Source organism: Eleginops maclovinus, chromosome 18 (assembly GCF_036324505.1).
Source record: "Eleginops maclovinus isolate JMC-PN-2008 ecotype Puerto Natales chromosome 18, JC_Emac_rtc_rv5, whole genome shotgun sequence".
In the NCBI taxonomy this organism is placed as follows: Eukaryota; Metazoa; Chordata; class Actinopteri; order Perciformes; family Eleginopidae; genus Eleginops; species Eleginops maclovinus.
In genome coordinates, this window is record NC_086366.1 from 18,024,946 (window position 1) to 18,041,378 (window position 16,433).

Consider the following 16,433-nt stretch of genomic DNA (forward strand, 5'->3'; position numbering starts at 1 on the left):
CTCTGCAAGCTGAGGATAATTCATTTCTCGGTAATGGTGAAAATGATGTTTGACTTGATCTGAGTTCATTCTTCTGCAGATTAAAGGACTGATCTGAATTTATTCTTCTGCAGATTATAAGATCATTTTCCAGTAAAGATTTGTAGCCCTGGTATCACTCAACTACTGCAATTTACTTTTGAAGAATGATCAAGGAGCAGGATTTAAAGCCGTTTGTTAAAGATCAAAAGAATAACTTTTTAAACGCGTACATCCACCTTGTTGTTCACATTTGATTGTAGATTGTGCCTGTAAGGAAAAAAAAATCATATGTTCATCTATATTATAAAACAAACAAACATTGATTTAGTGTTATTGTTTGGGGTTTTATTTCCAGTAAATACACATTTCAGGATCATTTGATTTGGCCTGCAGAGAATTTGAGTTTTACAATAGTGTTCTTGAGAAATGTAGGAAAGCATAAAAACAAGTATTAATACAATATAACCTGATATATAGGCATTCAATCCAAAATATAGATATACTGAAAAATAACTAAATATGAACTGAGAAGTGGAGGTATACAGTATTAATGGATAATGAGCTTGAAGGCTAAACAGATAGCTTAACACTGCACATGTGTTTGTAATAGTGAATACAAGGCCTTTTTTTCAACAGCTCATTATAAAATAACTTGTGAAATATGCAGCAACAATACAAATTGATGTATAAAAGTATACGGCTGGATTTAGAGATTTCTTATTAAAGCTCAATTAAGACCTGCCTTAAAACATTAGGTATTATCTACAGTAGTGTCATGTAGTTCACTCTTATGTATTATAGATAGACACTATTCAATAATATTGGTTACGTTTCAGCAACCACTTAATTCATCCCTCGAAGGTTTTGATTTATTTTTTCCTACAGTTACATTGCAGTGATTTTCTGTCTCCTCTGTCAAAGAAGAAGAGGCGAAAAACTTTGCACCTGCCAGTATCTGTCACTGCTACCAACTTTATTTCATGAGTATTTGCCTTTACCAAGGCTTAATTAGAGTTATTATCTGATAACGAGTCAGATTCTCCGGGTATGTGAGATGCATTCCTTACTTGAGGTGCCCTTTCTGTTTAGCTGAGGAAGTTATTTCAGAGTAGTGTTTGATAAGATGAGACAGAAACCTTGCAGGCATGACTAATGCTACTGAGTCCAATTAAGCTGATGTCTTGTACCCACTGAATTAAATCACCCTGATATGATCTTGCCTGCCTGTGCATATATTTGCCTTTAACTCTAATCACCTGAAAAATCAGGAAAGACAAAGAGCCTTACATATGCATGCCGCCGAGAATATGGAGAACTTCCTTCTGTTTTTTTTTTTTCATCAGAAAATGTGCCTGCATGAGACCTGTCAGGACTCCTGATTCAGGACTTGATTAATATAACAGGAAAGATACGACAGTGCAGGAAACAAGTGCCCTCCAAAAATGATGTGTGGTCATGACAACCATATTAAATTGTTCATGTGCAGGAAATCGACTAAATTAATAGGTTTCTTTTCTATTATGGAAATTGTCCTCCCACCAAATGTGCTGAGATAGGGCATTACATATAGGCATCTGCACACAACAGCCACCAAATATGATTCTCTGTAACCACTGCACCACACCCACTGAGAGTGAATTTATGACTTAGTTAAGCTCTCTGAAGGTTGCAACAGCTTGCCAGTAAAATGATTGTTAGTCTAGAGGAAGTCATAAATCAAATCAGGCCTGGGTTTGTCATTATCTATTAATACTCTGCCGCTCAAGAGTTCTTGAAAGAGCCAGAACTTGCACGTTCTCGCCTTCTCCCAAGACTGAAAGATTTCCTCTGAAAGATGGAGGTAAAAGACAACCCTTCAAAGTTAACTCAGCTTGTGATTGATTTACTCATCCCTCCACGGTCTGCCGTGTACCCCGACAGCTCTGGAGGTGGAACAGTGTTGAGTTCCTTAATTGAGCCGAATGCGCTGAGCTTAAATGCTGCAGGCACAAAACCCACACAATTAAGAAGGACTAATGACGTGGGGTATCACCCATTATTTCTCCAAATAACCCATAGGGCTTTCCACATTACTAAGCCTTAATTAATGATTAGGAAGATGAAATGGAGTATTTTGCTGAAACTGAGCTCCTTAACACAAGCCATGTTTTGACATTTTCTGCATCTTTTGTTAAACACAAAAGTGGATGTATATAGGTCACTATTTGAAGATGTTTTTTGTTGCTGTAATTATTGATTGTAAGTATTTCTGTCTTTTCAGAGCCAAGATGATATGCATGTCATCCACAACAATCAACTTGGTAAGTCTTATTCATTTCTGGTAGAAGTAGTTGAAAGTGTAGGGGGGAAAAAACGATAAAAGAACATAAAATAAATAGCTTTTGACATTACAATGTATATTTTCTGTACACACGGGGTGCCAGAACATTTGGAGTCCAATGGGCATATCCTTTGTGTCACATTAGCAATGGCTATGATGTCACGAAAGGTAGCCTACCTACATATGCCACTGTATGATGTACAGAGTATGATGTTTTCAGTTGACTGAACTGAAAAAGGTTCATCACACAAATACATGTTCCTGTTTGCTTTCTAATAAACTCTTAACTTCTGTGGAAATGTCCTTACTAATGTTTTGTTTAAGGGTCAGATGTATCTTCAATTGTTCATTACTATTTTACAAACGTAATTCTAAAGAGAGAGTTAGATATCATGTGTCTTTCTCTTTGCAGGCTTGGTATAATATTTTGTATCCCAGCGATAATAGTTTTTGCCTCCCGTATAAAAAGTGCAGATGGATAGAAGCAATGTCATGGGATTTAGCCTTCGACCCTTGACTCCCAGCAGAATCTGAAAGACATTCTGTAGCCCTGCGCTTTGTGAAGGGACAAATGAAAGACTTTATCAAGGACACCTGCTAAGGGTGAGAAATCATGATATACATTATAGATGTTATCAGAGACTATATTAATTATTATATGTCTATATATATATATATATATATATTTATCAAGGATATTGCCGCTGTCTTTGATAGTTGGGCCATCATTGGGTCTTTGTTATATTTGAATCAGTCTGTATTATAAAGAGATTAGTAATATTGGATGACATTCAAAGGAATGACCTACAGAGTATTTATCAGTTTTAACTGAACAGTATTGAATACATTATCACTTCATATAATCATAACTTTTGAAATGAAAAATGTTGGACAAGGCTGACATTTGAATATGTTGTTAATGAAGTTGGTTAAAGGGCTTTTGTCTGATGCCTGCTTTGAAAATGTAATCTCCACAGTTCCTCCGACTTTTTCATAAATATAGTCCCATCTCTTTATCGATCTGACAGCTACCAGGAATTTCATAAGTCAAGCAAATAAAAGGATCTCATGCATGCCTTTCATGCTACAGGGAGCTCATACAATCACCCTCAGAGTGATTTTCGGGAGGCTGCAGAGGAGTTTTGAGCTTTCTGGTCCTCTGCCTGTTGTTCATTCAACTGGGTCACCACAGATGCGAAGGCACACAAAAGCAACTTCGTAATGCTCTCATTTGGCACCTCAGCACAGAGATAAAATACAAACAGACAACTATCTAAAAAAAATGGAGCTTCACTATCTGGCACCACTATAGTAATTTTCCTTCCTGTCACAGCAGAAAAGCTGCACTTGTGTGAAGAGAAAATTATACGTGGGCAGAAATTCCGTAGATGAAGAAAGGAAAGTTTGGCTTTTTATTGCTTTAAAAATACAGAGAACATCGAAGGTATACCTGGCTTTTATTTTGAAGGAGCTGGTGACTTTTAGAGGATTGATAACTCATTTAAGTCTGAATAAAATAGGCATTATGTGCAGTTTGTTCACTATGTACATCTGAAATATCACATTAAAAATCATTGCAGGTCCTCTAGCATATTGTGCGGCATGAATGTTTAAAATGTTTGAGGTTTTTCAGCTTAGCATCTTGGATAACCAAAACCGTGGAAAACTTTACCTACAGAAATGCCCCAGGAAAATAAATTGTTCAAAACTGAATTATTAAAATATGATTGCTTAAAACGCTCTGTATCCTGGCCCAGGGCCCTAAGCCCCTACTGATTGTAACACAATCTGCTGCAATACAATCAACAAATGACTGTTTTTCACACATTTTACTGTTGCATCACAGTCCTTGTTCTTGTTCTTGTTCTTGTTTTTGATCTTCATCTTTGTCTTCTTTGCCTTTTTTTTTTAGTCGTCTTCGTCTTCTTCTTCTCTAAATCAGTTTATATTAAAGGATACAATTAAAAAATTGCTGTAATACTGTATCCTGTATTATAGCAATTTTATATTCTGCAGCTTCACAGAGTACAATAGTCATAATAATCAAAATCGTGTAAGGCCTTTGGCTGTCTAGCCCAATCAATTCAGTCAATTCACTTCCTTTTGAGACCGGTCGTCCGAAGAAGAAAATGTGCAATAGTTAAAATGAGGTTTTATATTCAGTTTGACAGTATAGGAGTCACACAAATGATTGATATTGAATTTCAAAACCTTTTTTCTTTTAAACTTTTAAAGTATAGAAGGTAGTTTCAGATCATGTCCTATGTTCGGACTTACTGCTCCTGTTTTAGAGAACACATTCATACATGTGCAGTAATGCAAGAGAAGCTGTTAAAGTGGAAACTGACATATTTTTACTTCATATTTGCTACTGTCCCTTCAGAGGTGGCATTATATTCTTGAAGTGGCTCAGAGCCAGCTTCTTGGGGCCATTCCCATTGCATGCTCAGAAGGTACATTGTTCACAAGATGTTAAACTAACTCTTTCTGCGTACCAACTAACAATCCAAGTGTATACTTTTCTTTAGTTGCCTCTCAACCACTCGTGTTTCCTTGTGCCTGGCTGCATGTCATTGTTTTTGCTTGTATGCATTACTATTGGCTAAACACAGCCACTGTATTTTTCTCATTAAATGAACACCGTACTTGCATTCTCAAAAGTGTTACAAACAGTGCTGGCATATATTAATGTATGCGGTATGAAATGATTCATCCATCAAGCACAGAAATCAGCCTTTCAGAAACCAGATAAATAACTGTATTTCCAAGTGATGTCAAGGAATACTATTATGAATTCTAGCTTCCTGAATTATTGATTCTAAATGAGGTTTAAGGGTTGAGTTCAACTCTCATTAGTCTTCAGCACACTTGTCCATAGGGTTATGAACTCAAGAGAGCATCTAATGAGTGTGATTACCGTGAGTTTGTGAGTCTTTGCATCGCTACTTCTTCTCATAGCTTTTCCCCTCTCTATATATACATCTCTCTCTCTCTCTCTCACTCTCACTCTCACTCTCACATTTCTTCCGTTCCTTCTTTTGCAATTGTGGTACATCTCCCTATCGCTTCATTGGTTTGTGTCCTTACAGTTCCTTCCGGTCTCCCCCCTCTCTTCTATTTTCCTCTCTACTTACTAAGAGATATTTATGATTCTGACCTTTTCAGCAGTAGGCTGAAAGTTAAATACACCATGCTCTCTATTGATCGTGTGCAAGGCAATTAAAAGTCTGTGTGAATATGAGAAGAGGGCTGATGGAAAATCGTTTCACTTGCTGTATGAGACATAGGCCTGCGCCTCGCCAGATGATTGCCTATAGGGAGGGTAAATTATTTTTATACGGCTAAATCAAACTCAACAGACTAAAAAGTTTGCAATATTGAATTTGGGCTGCCAGATTGGATATCACCTGCTGTTTGTGGATTGGCTATTAAATCCTGGTGCTGTGTGGTGTGACGGTCATGGTTAGTTTGGCCAGGAAACTGCAAGCCAATTCTCTTCAGTGTGGAATGTCTTTCGGATGCACTGTTTTGGACGTGAGGTGGAAAGAGATGGAGAGGAGTTTTTAGGAGAAGGATGATTCTGTGCCATCTTGTCTCAGGGAGTTCAATAATGTGAGTCATTGGAGTGTAGCAGGTTTTACAGCCGCACAATCAGCTGCTGGCTGAGGAAGTCAGCCTATGGAAATGAGCTATTGACTTCCTCAGTAATCTCTGAAAATGTTCTGGCAATGAAGAGCTTTGGATCTGTCATGACAGTTTCATTGTTACCACAACAGCCTAATGGCTCCACTTGCAGAATTATTTCCCTCTCGACTCAAGCAGGCGTTTATCATTGAAATTAAGCTAGTGATCTGCTTTCCCTTTTTATGCCACTCCCTCCAAATCCTGAACTAGATTTAAAATTCTGTTCTCCACTAAACTTGCCTGTGCATTTATTTGTGCATGCTCTCTGTTGTTTCCTTGCTGTGGACAATTATTTCTTTAACTGTGGGGATGCAGATACTCCAGGCTGGAAGGAAACCTTCTTGTGACAGCTCTGGTGACTACACACACCTGCTCTGTGACACTGATGGAGATGACAGAGCTCCAGGAGTGCCTGTAGGTCAGTGAGCTCTCAGCTCCTCTGCCACTTGGCAACGTCTGCCATCCTGCTCTAAGGAAGTGTCACTATTGATTTGTGTCAATGAGGTGACAACACTAGAGGGCCAGGCCACTATGAGAGCGCACAATTTACATTCAAGTGCGGATATTTACTACACCCTGTTGTATTTGGCACACACCAAGAAATTCAAACACGTTGGAGTTTATTGTCTTTGATTCGTTAATCAGTTTGATCCTTACCCCTCTTATGTGCTGACAAGCATTCACACAGTGTTGGTGAGGCCTTTTTAAAGGGTGGCATTGAGAAAGGCATCAGATCAGAGAAAGAAAGAGGCAGTATTCCCCCGTGTCTCATTCCATCCAATATATTTCAAGGCTGATTTTTTTTTTCATCTGTGAAGTGGCCCCAGTGGAATACTGAATGAGTGAGGGGAGACAAACGCACGCTAGACTCATGCTTTCTAGTTCCATCAGCCTGGCAAAATAAAATCATCTGTTCCAATGTGACCGGGGCTTTGGCTTCATCTCCCGAGCAAGCTTCAATCTTTTTCATTCGAGGCATATTATTTTCAGCCAAGAGGCATCCTTGTATTTCACTTAACTCCCAGAAACGAGCTTTCTGGCATGTTTTGCACGAGAATGCTGTTTCACATCTTTGCCCTTCTAAGCAAATAAGCAGATAAATTGATTGCATAATGTCACCCCTGGGAAAACTGCTATTAATACTACTGGAGTTGATACTGCTGGTATTAAAAGCACTCCCTCCCTGTTACAATTTTGAAAACAGAAAAAACATGCAAACATTAGAAACACCCAGTCAAGCAGCAACTATAGCAGTGACCACAAACTCCCTAGAAAACGCCTGACAACATTCTATGAAATACACTAGTAACTGCCAAATAAAAGAAGACAAAACCTTTGTTATATAGTTCTTTGTAAGTCACAAGTTTGAAAAAGCTTTACAAGAAAAGGGAAGAGGGAAGAGTCTACAAACACACTAGCGGCTACGTGCCATGCCTCTAGAATGAGAATTCATTTTAACACAAATGTAATTTTTGTGTAAGTTTAAAAAAATAAAAGTATTTTTTAAAGATGTGCACCAACTTGGATTCTCCTGAACTTTTCAATTCACATTTATCAATTTAGATTCTTTTGGTTTAAGCTGCCAAGTGTTAAAGATATCAGCCGTAGGCGGTTTTTCTTTTATCATATATAATAGGACTATATCGCACTAAGCTTGTGGTGCTAAAATTTCTGAGTTAAAGTTATTATACCCATTTTACAGGTATTTTGTGCTGCTATTGTGGCACAAAGCTCTTTATTTTTCTCATACTGCTGTGCAGCAGCACCTCCTTTCACCCTCTGTCTGAAACCAGAGCTTTGACTGCTCTGATTAGTTAGCTGCCTGGCCCAGTTATGATTGGGCATAGCCAATAGAAGTACAAGTGGTACATAGTGAAGTAAAAAAAGGACTACAATATGTATATATAACGCACAAGAGTCGGAGGATGAAACCCTCTTTATTAGTCACATACATGCACACAGCAGAGCACACACAGTGAAATTGGCCCTCTGCATTTAACCCATCCTAGTACTAGGAGCAGTGGGCAGCTATCGTGCAGCGCCCGGGGAGCAATGGGGAGGGGGGATTGGAGGTGTCCGGTGCCTTGCTCATGGGCACCACAGCAGGGCCTAGGAGGTGAACTGGAACCTCTCCAAGTAGCAGTCCACTTTCCATATTTCAAGTCTGTTCGGGGACTTGAACCGGCGACCCTACAATTCCCAGTCCAAGCCCCTACTGACTGAGCCACTGCTGGACGGGACAGGAAAACAACAGGAAAAGGAAAGCCCAAAAAGCATAATAAGGCCCCTTAAACTTTCCCTTTGACATAATCTTATAACACCCTAGCAATGCAAGGGCATGGTACAGACAGAGTATTCTGCATGTTTTCTTATTCATATTCCTTTCAGCTCAGAGGCATCCGTGGATCATCACGCATATCCACTTAAAAGGTGAAATCCTTGGCACCAAAGGCATAGTTTTAAATCTTTGCCCTATAATTAAATACTGGGAGACATATCGATTTCACCATTGTAATCTTGCATTGGCTGCCACGAGTGTCAAAGTATTGCACAGAGGTGATTTTTACCTGATAGGAGAAAGACACAGAATGATGGAGGTGGAGGAAGAAGGGCGTTATAACAGGATGTTTCCTTTTCTCCCCGTTGTTTGATGATTAATCGAAAGCCATTAGTGCGGAGTTGAGGCACGTGAATTCAGTCTTAATTAGTTTCGTTTTTAACCCCGGATTCTCCTCTGCTTTGACATCGGGGGTACGCTTTATCTGTAGAATGAGGAATTGGCAACCTTCTTATCTGATTTCTGCTGTTTGTCTCATGCAGCTGATATTGCTGTACTGTGCAGTATCAGGAAGCTGCTAGCACACCTGAGGCTTTAAAATGCACTGATTTATGTGAAACCAGATTCTCTCACATACGCACGCACGCACGCACGCACGCACCATGCACGCACGCACGCACGCACGCACGCACGCACGCACGCACACACACACACAATCATTCATTTAGCAAACTCAGCAGAAGGACATTTAGAGGTGGTCTAGTGGTGATCGCTCTGTAAGCTAAGTTCCCGGTGGAGGTTAGATCTGTTGGGAGATGGACATGCTGAGATTTAGCAAGTAAATCCCCCCCTTCTCCAGGGCTCCAGGATCAATGGGATCTTTGTTATCAGCGGAGCAAAAGGGGAGTCACACCCACCAACACTTAATTAAAAAAGATGTGACACAGATACTGTACCCTGACATAGTGTCTACCCCTGACCCCGCTGTTAATATCGTTACCCAGGGTGGGAATAGGTTCAAGTAGTGTAAGTTGAGCAGGAGGCTATCCATCTAATCCTGCCATTGTCAGCACTCGCCCTTCCCCTTTTTCCTCGTGTTGCCTTGCAATATTCCACTGGGAAGATTAGACTCCTGTCAGTGGCTGTAACTTATTTATGTTTTTAAACACTACATTTAATTAATCCGCACATTTTGCAAAGCTTTATGGAAAAAAAAAGTCATTCTGGTAATCATAATTTATGATTGGTACACCCTTTCTGACTATATGATGAACACATACTTAAGTAGCTAATTAAAACGTCATGCAAGTGAGTTTTTGTTTGGCACAAAGCCTGTTATTTTGGTTTGAGCTTAAATGAAGAGGAAAGTTAAATCCCTGTACATCTCATTATTGGGAAGTATCTGAGCTGTCTGTCATAGCAGGAAATCTCTGACATGTCTTCTGCTTTTCTTTGTACTTGACACCTCGATATTGGCTCCCACCTTTCGGCTTTTTTAATTCTTGAAAAGCCTTTTTGTTGTCACATTCATTCCAGCCAGGTGCTGCAGACTTCAGGTTGATTTGAGGGACAGCTAACGGATTAAGGAGACGTCAAATATGATTGTACAGAGCCAAAGACAGAATGGTAGATCTTTTCTCCCCCCCCCCCCCCCCGGTCCTTTGGTCTAGTTTTGATTGTAGTGGTCGTGAGAGCCACCGGGTTTATGTGGACGTGTTTGTGCAGCCAATGTCATTCTCCACTGAGCTGTGTCACTGCTGCTGCCTTGTAAATGGATTTCACATAAAGAGGAACTACAGGCCTCTGAGTCAATGACAAAGATGGTATCTGAGCATATTGTCAGCATATAAGTAGCCCGCTTTAGCAGTTTCTTAAACTAAGCAGGTGACTCCCTGTTAACCTCGGCGTTACCATGCAGCAACAATTATGAGTTTAACTGTTAATGCAGCTCAGAAAAAAGTGGACAGCTGGGCCGTGTCAACCTTATGGGTGGATACGGCACCTCAGAGGAAGACTCCTCTGACTGGTAATCTTTTATTAAGTAACACAGTCTGGGCTGTGACATTTACATACTCTCTCTCTGAGCCAATTAAGCTCTTGAAGTGCTGGTTATTATCACCAGGCCAATAATGGAGATTAGCAAAACCACCTCAGTTATTCACAGCGTGGTTCTTATCTTGTCCTGCTCTCAGAAGGTCATCGATTGCCATGATCCTTTTTCACAGTATGTGAGCAGTCTCACAGCTCTGTCGTGTTTGTTCTTCCAGACCTGCGGGAGATAGTGTTCGTCATCCAGAGTCAGAGCAACTCCTTCCATGTGAGGCAGGCAGAAGCACGGAGAGCAGACTTACTGCAGCAGGCTCACGGTCTGAAAGAGGTAAGATTAAAAACACCTTTCACTCAAGCACACATGCTCTTGTTTTGGAATACATTTTAGAAGACATAATGTACGTAACAAGCATCAAACGTATAAAATGTCACATCTGACAGTTGTTGTAAGCTCTAACATTTTCTAAAAATATGAAATCCATTTGGAAGGAAAAAAAACATAATTGCACAGCATAGAAAAAGCTATGTTTTTCAAGTGTTTGTCATTTGTCAAACTGTCAGTTAATTACTTACAAATGTTGAATATTGAATGATAGCTTGAAGAATTATTCATGGAACCTCCATATGAAAGCTCTTGCATCTGAAATGTAAAAGGGTACTGTGAAATATGCAACACCCTCAGTTCCTTGCTACAGCGGATCATGTGCTTACTTATAATTTCATATTTTTGTGAAAATCCAGATATTTGTGAGGGTTGATATTCAGATATACCATTCTTATTGTCAAAAAATCAACCTTCTATATCTGAATATGTGAAGGAATATTTAAATGACAAGCGATGATTACCCATAAGCGTTCATCTTAATTAATATTGTAATTCCTGATTTAAATTTAGATATTTCAAAAAATGCTGCAGGAAAGAAAAACAATGTATTCTCCTGGGGAAATAACTCATTATTTCATGCAATTTGTAAAATATCAGTAAACGCATCAGCATTATGTCAAAGGAAGACACAGCACATTTACAGGTCAAAAGGCCAATTTATTTCTGTTCATTAAATCTCTTCAGAGCAAGATGTCAAACATGAGTTATTCCATTAAGTTAAATACTGAATGCAGCATCACTAATTGTATTATAGTAAATTAAATGGAGGAACTGCTCACTGTTTTTCCCTGATGCAAGACACCAATTTAGATTTTGTGTATGAGTTTATGTTTCTGTGGTCTCTGATTTGTTGTCTCTGCTGCTGTTGTTTCAGTGTCCTCAACTGCTGGATGACTCAAAATGTTAATCTACATTTCACTGACTGTGCCCGACTAAAAATATATATTATTGTTTGTCATAATGATGCTCACATATTTACTGCTGTTGTTTTGGTTATAAAAAATACAAAGTTTGCCTAGGTTTTTGAATATAATGCACTTGAATAATGTTATTTCTTTTTTTTAATTAAATTAGTTGAATTTGGAAACAGTTTGAAAGGATTGTTTCATGTTTCCTGTAATGAATAGTGGCATCATTTTGTGCCAGATGATAAGATTCATCATGACAATATTCTGTTACACTAATAGACATCACATTTCATAAGGAGAGACAGACTTTATGAATAACACATCATGCTGTGTTTGCATTTATGATCTCAGAGATGTCTGGCATTTTACTATCTGTTGCATGCAATTAGACAAACTAAGTCCAGGGAGGGTTTTAATCAGGAACTTCTCAAAGAGGCAGCAGTAAAGGCTTGACAGCTTTTCAAAGAGATATAAGACCCAAATACTTATGAGCAAAATGAGTTATCTTCAGCCACAGGTAAACATCAACACACAGACCTGTTTTGGAAAAAAAACACCTTATTATTTTAATAGTAGATAGAAAGAAAATGTTTAATTGCATCTGCAGCCAAATCTGTATGCATAGTTTTAGAAAATAAAAAGATGTTTAGAATTTGATACAGCTTGAATATCCTTAAGGAAATACCAAACTGAAAATGGGTAAATACAAAAGAAAAGGAGGAAATTGGGAAGAAACAAAAAAGATTATTATAGATGACATTTTCCCTTCCTAATTGTCGTATCTGGATACCAGCCCTTGTGGTAACTGTGTCTGAATTGTGGCTTACTGTTTTGGATTCCACAGAACATAAATGCAGGAAAAAAACTCTCCATTATTTACATTTAGAGTATATACTGTAGATAAAAATGTAAACTCTGCAATTGATCATAAATATAACCGCCCCCAACTTTAGTGACCACATCCGAGGCACAACACACACAAACCTATACGTCTGCTGTTAACAGTCAGTGTTTGTGCGATGCTGAAGGAAAAAGATCAAAGTCAATTGATGCTTTTAGGTTGTAGCTGTAAACCATGCTTGATTTGCAGTATCTTGTTATCTTGATGCATAACTTCACACTTAACCCCTTTTTAATGTCTCGCAATTGTCTTTAAAACAAAGAGAGAAGATATAAGAAAACTGAAAAAAAAAAACCTTTACTTCTTATTTTAAACTCAAGACAGAAGGTGTGGATTTTTGTTGATTCGTTCTCTTTCAGTTGTATTTAGACTTTCTATTTTGCTGCTCAGTGAAAGAATGGCCTGTGTTTTGATCAAAAGAACCGAATATAAAACTACTTGATTAAAAAACGTCCTAAAGGATTCAGAGCCGACTTAGTGTTGCTAAAGATTTGAAACTTAGGCCAGCATCATTGGTAATTGAAGATGTTTGAGCTGATCAGTGCACATGAGAGATATAAAATGTGTATATTATCAGTATGTCTGTCTCAAAGCCTTTTTCACCCTGGGCATAATGTGTCGGTTTTATCCTTGTCTGACTGTGTAAATCTGCGGATATCAAAAAGCCTCCCACTGACAGGAACTTGTGAATTCTATGTGGCTGCTCACAGCCTATGTTCCTACAGTCTGCTCATGTCCACGGAGACATTCAACAGAACCAGATTAAACTCAGGAACCTTTAGCGGTAGTAGTGAAATAAATCATGTTTCTAAATGGATTCCCATGCATCACTTGAATAATCTTACAATGCATTTAAGAAGCCACTGGGAAGAAAATAAGTTAACATGGATGCCCTTCAGTTGCATCCCGAAAGTGTAGTTCAGTGACCATCTTCTTTTCTTACAAATAACAAAGAAACAGCTCTTTTCTTTGGCAGATTCATAGCAAACAGTGCCATAAAATAATCAGCTTCCTAATATTGAGCACCTCCTTTATCATTGGATTGCCAATAGCTCTTTAAAGTTAAAGCATAATCGTTTTGATTGCATTATAATCTGAAGAAAACATTTTGTTTTACTCTAAATTAAACTTTTAACTCGACCGTGATGGGGTCAACATCAAGGAGAGTAATGTAAAAATGTGTAGGTTTCATTACAGCTTCAGTTAAAAGATAAAGCTCATATTAGATGAGCGCTAACATGCTAATAGGGCTAGTTAAATGTCAGACTCATCCCCTAAATCAAACAGTGCGTGCTGTCATACAGAATGGCTGAGAGGAGACCGTTCACCCTGACTTCCTGCACGATGAGTGGACCATGCAGTAATGAGCCACAGGGTCTCACGCTCTGCTGCTTTGTTTTCATCGCAGTGTGAAACACTTGCTCTCGCACACACCTACTCTATCTCAGTCATCACTACAGAGCAGTGCACTGAAAACATTCCTCCTGTTTGGATGTGATTATGTGCACTGTAATGTCCTGAAATATCCTGTGCTTTTTTCCAGTGATATTTCCGTCTTACTTACAGTTTACTTCTGTTAGGGCAAGTGAAAGCAGCAACCCAGAAGGCAATATGAAGTATGATACCAGTTTGTTTGCAAGCTTTATCTTCTTCAAGGAAAATATTTGATTTGTCAGCCAATTACATGGAACAATAAGGCAACAAATCCTAAATTGAGCCAAGCTTAGACTACACAATATAAACGTGGTAAAGCCTAACAGGACACACTCTGGGTATGGTGCAAATGAGTGAAATCTGGGCAAAAACATAAAATAGACTTAACTTAAAATACAATTTCAATCTTGATTAGTCAAAGAGGAAGACACTGATGCAACGTTTGAGATTCCTCATGATGTGCCAACATAAGGACTGTACTGTAGCATTTGGCAGAGTGTAATGAGGGATATTTTGTTATTTAACTTTAGCAAAACTGTGACCACTTTAATGGCAGCGACTGATCAGGACCGTTGTTCACCACATGAATGGAAAGGCAACAAGACAGAACCCAACGTCATTGACAACAAATCATTCCATGTTAACATCTAAAAACACTCACTGTTGTTGATGTTTTGGTCACAATTTCGCTGTGAGTTCCGGCAGTGCAGATATCTCAAAGTGCAGTAGTGTGATAATGAAATATATATATTTTGTAAATGTAAAACACCAACCTGGATTGCAATAGTTTGCTTTAAAAGAGTGTGTCTGAATTGTATTGGCTAAAACATCCAAATACTAGTATTGTCCTATAACAATGCTGATGAGCCAGTTCTGAAACACGCTTGTCCCTTTCCTGGTACTTTGTTGGAGGAATACAAAAATCCCCGTATCTTATTTTGTGCTGGTTTTTTTTTCAGAAACCACCAGTGGTATTGCTTCTTCATAGTTTATCAGATCACGAGGGAGATTGGAGTATCCTTCCTCTGCTGCCCAAGTAAGTATGCTGCACTCTCAGGATCAAATGTGGATTTAAGGGTTGAAAAAAAATTCAGAAATTTTGTCTCTGAGATTTAAGAAGTTATATTTAGGTTTTGGGACATTTTGAACCACGTTTTTGGGCTACAGATTGCTCAGAAGCTATTATCTACACAATAACTGTGATGGATTGCCTCACATTATAACAAATACATTCCTAATGTCTCTATAACTGCAACAATAACTCTATTACTGCAACCATTTGATGGCCTGAACAGCATGATAATGACAGTAGTTGCAGTCATCTACATGCTTTGGCTTTCTCAAAAATCCAATGTATGTTCAATAATGGTTTGAGGAAGCTGTGAAATGTATTCTAAATCTGCCTTTTTCCTCCATCATAAAGATTTAGCACATAGATCACCAAAAGCATCCCCAATCATTACAGAGCCGCCCTCCCTGAATGAAGTCTGTGTGCTTGTGATGTTTTTTGTCTCTCTCCCCTCAAGGGAAAACTGTGTTGCTGCCTTGATCTGACTAGGTCAGAAGCTGCAGTTAGAAACTACCTCACAATGGCCTGAAATGAAAACAAAAAAACAATGTTCTGTTGAGTTTGTGTGTGCATGGCAATGTTCCACTTATTTCTGGTTCATTATTTAACTCTGGTTTTGTTTCTTTTTTGTGCATCCTCAGCTTATCGAACTCCTTCGGGAAAAACTCCTCCTGGATTGTATTTCTTGAGGAGGAAACAAATGTGAAGATGACTAAGCTGGTTCAAGTCCTTTCAAAATTTGACAACAATAAAGTTAGTATTAAATATTCCCTCTAAACCCCCTTCCTTCTCTTTCTGTATGTGTTGCTCCGGCTCTCTATGCCAATTTCATCAGCGAGACTAAAACTCCAGCTTAGTTGATCATTGGTTCAATCCTTACAGTATCAGTTTAGCTCCTGCACTGAGCTCTGCCAGCTGACTTTGTAACCTGTCAGACATGTCACTCCTGTCTCTGCTGTAGACCTCCTTTAAGCTCTGTGTCCCCACTCATGAAATGATTTCTCTTGTATATTGGTTGAGTAGGTTGAATATAAATAGTGAATTAGATAAATGCTGCCAAACAGAAAATTTTACACTGGGTTTAATTAAAGATTTACTAAACCAATTTTAGCAAAAGCTTTCTCCATCCAGTTTTTTTTAAATAATCAAAAAATGTTGTTGCTATTTGTACTCAAGCCATAGTTGTAATTATTATCCACAACCTTATCCCGTGGAGAATTTACTGTAACTTCATTACAGTAGATATACATTTGAAGCACTTTTTGGAAGTACGCTTATTTGAGAAGATTGATATCACTGAGACATCAGACTAGTATCCTTTTTCATATCAAACTCTGCAAAAAGAAAAATCCCATGTTGTGTTTTTTCTGCAATATAAGATTAT

At 38.5% G+C, this 16,433-nt stretch overlaps 1 protein-coding gene across 4 annotated transcripts in view; it reads left to right on the forward strand.

The window, feature by feature from the left end:
- b3glcta (beta 3-glucosyltransferase a) overlaps nt 1-16,433 on the forward strand; it is a 51,898-nt gene that overhangs the window by 15,132 nt on the left and 20,333 nt on the right. For all 4 annotated transcript variants that reach the window (XM_063907559.1, XM_063907556.1, XM_063907557.1 and 1 more), the window contains 4 exons: nt 2,282-2,321; nt 10,571-10,680; nt 14,940-15,016; nt 15,691-15,802. In XM_063907559.1, the coding sequence (XP_063763629.1) occupies nt 2,282-2,321; nt 10,571-10,680; nt 14,940-15,016; nt 15,691-15,802 (339 nt within the window). The remainder of the gene's footprint in view (nt 1-2,281; nt 2,322-10,570; nt 10,681-14,939; nt 15,017-15,690; nt 15,803-16,433) is intronic.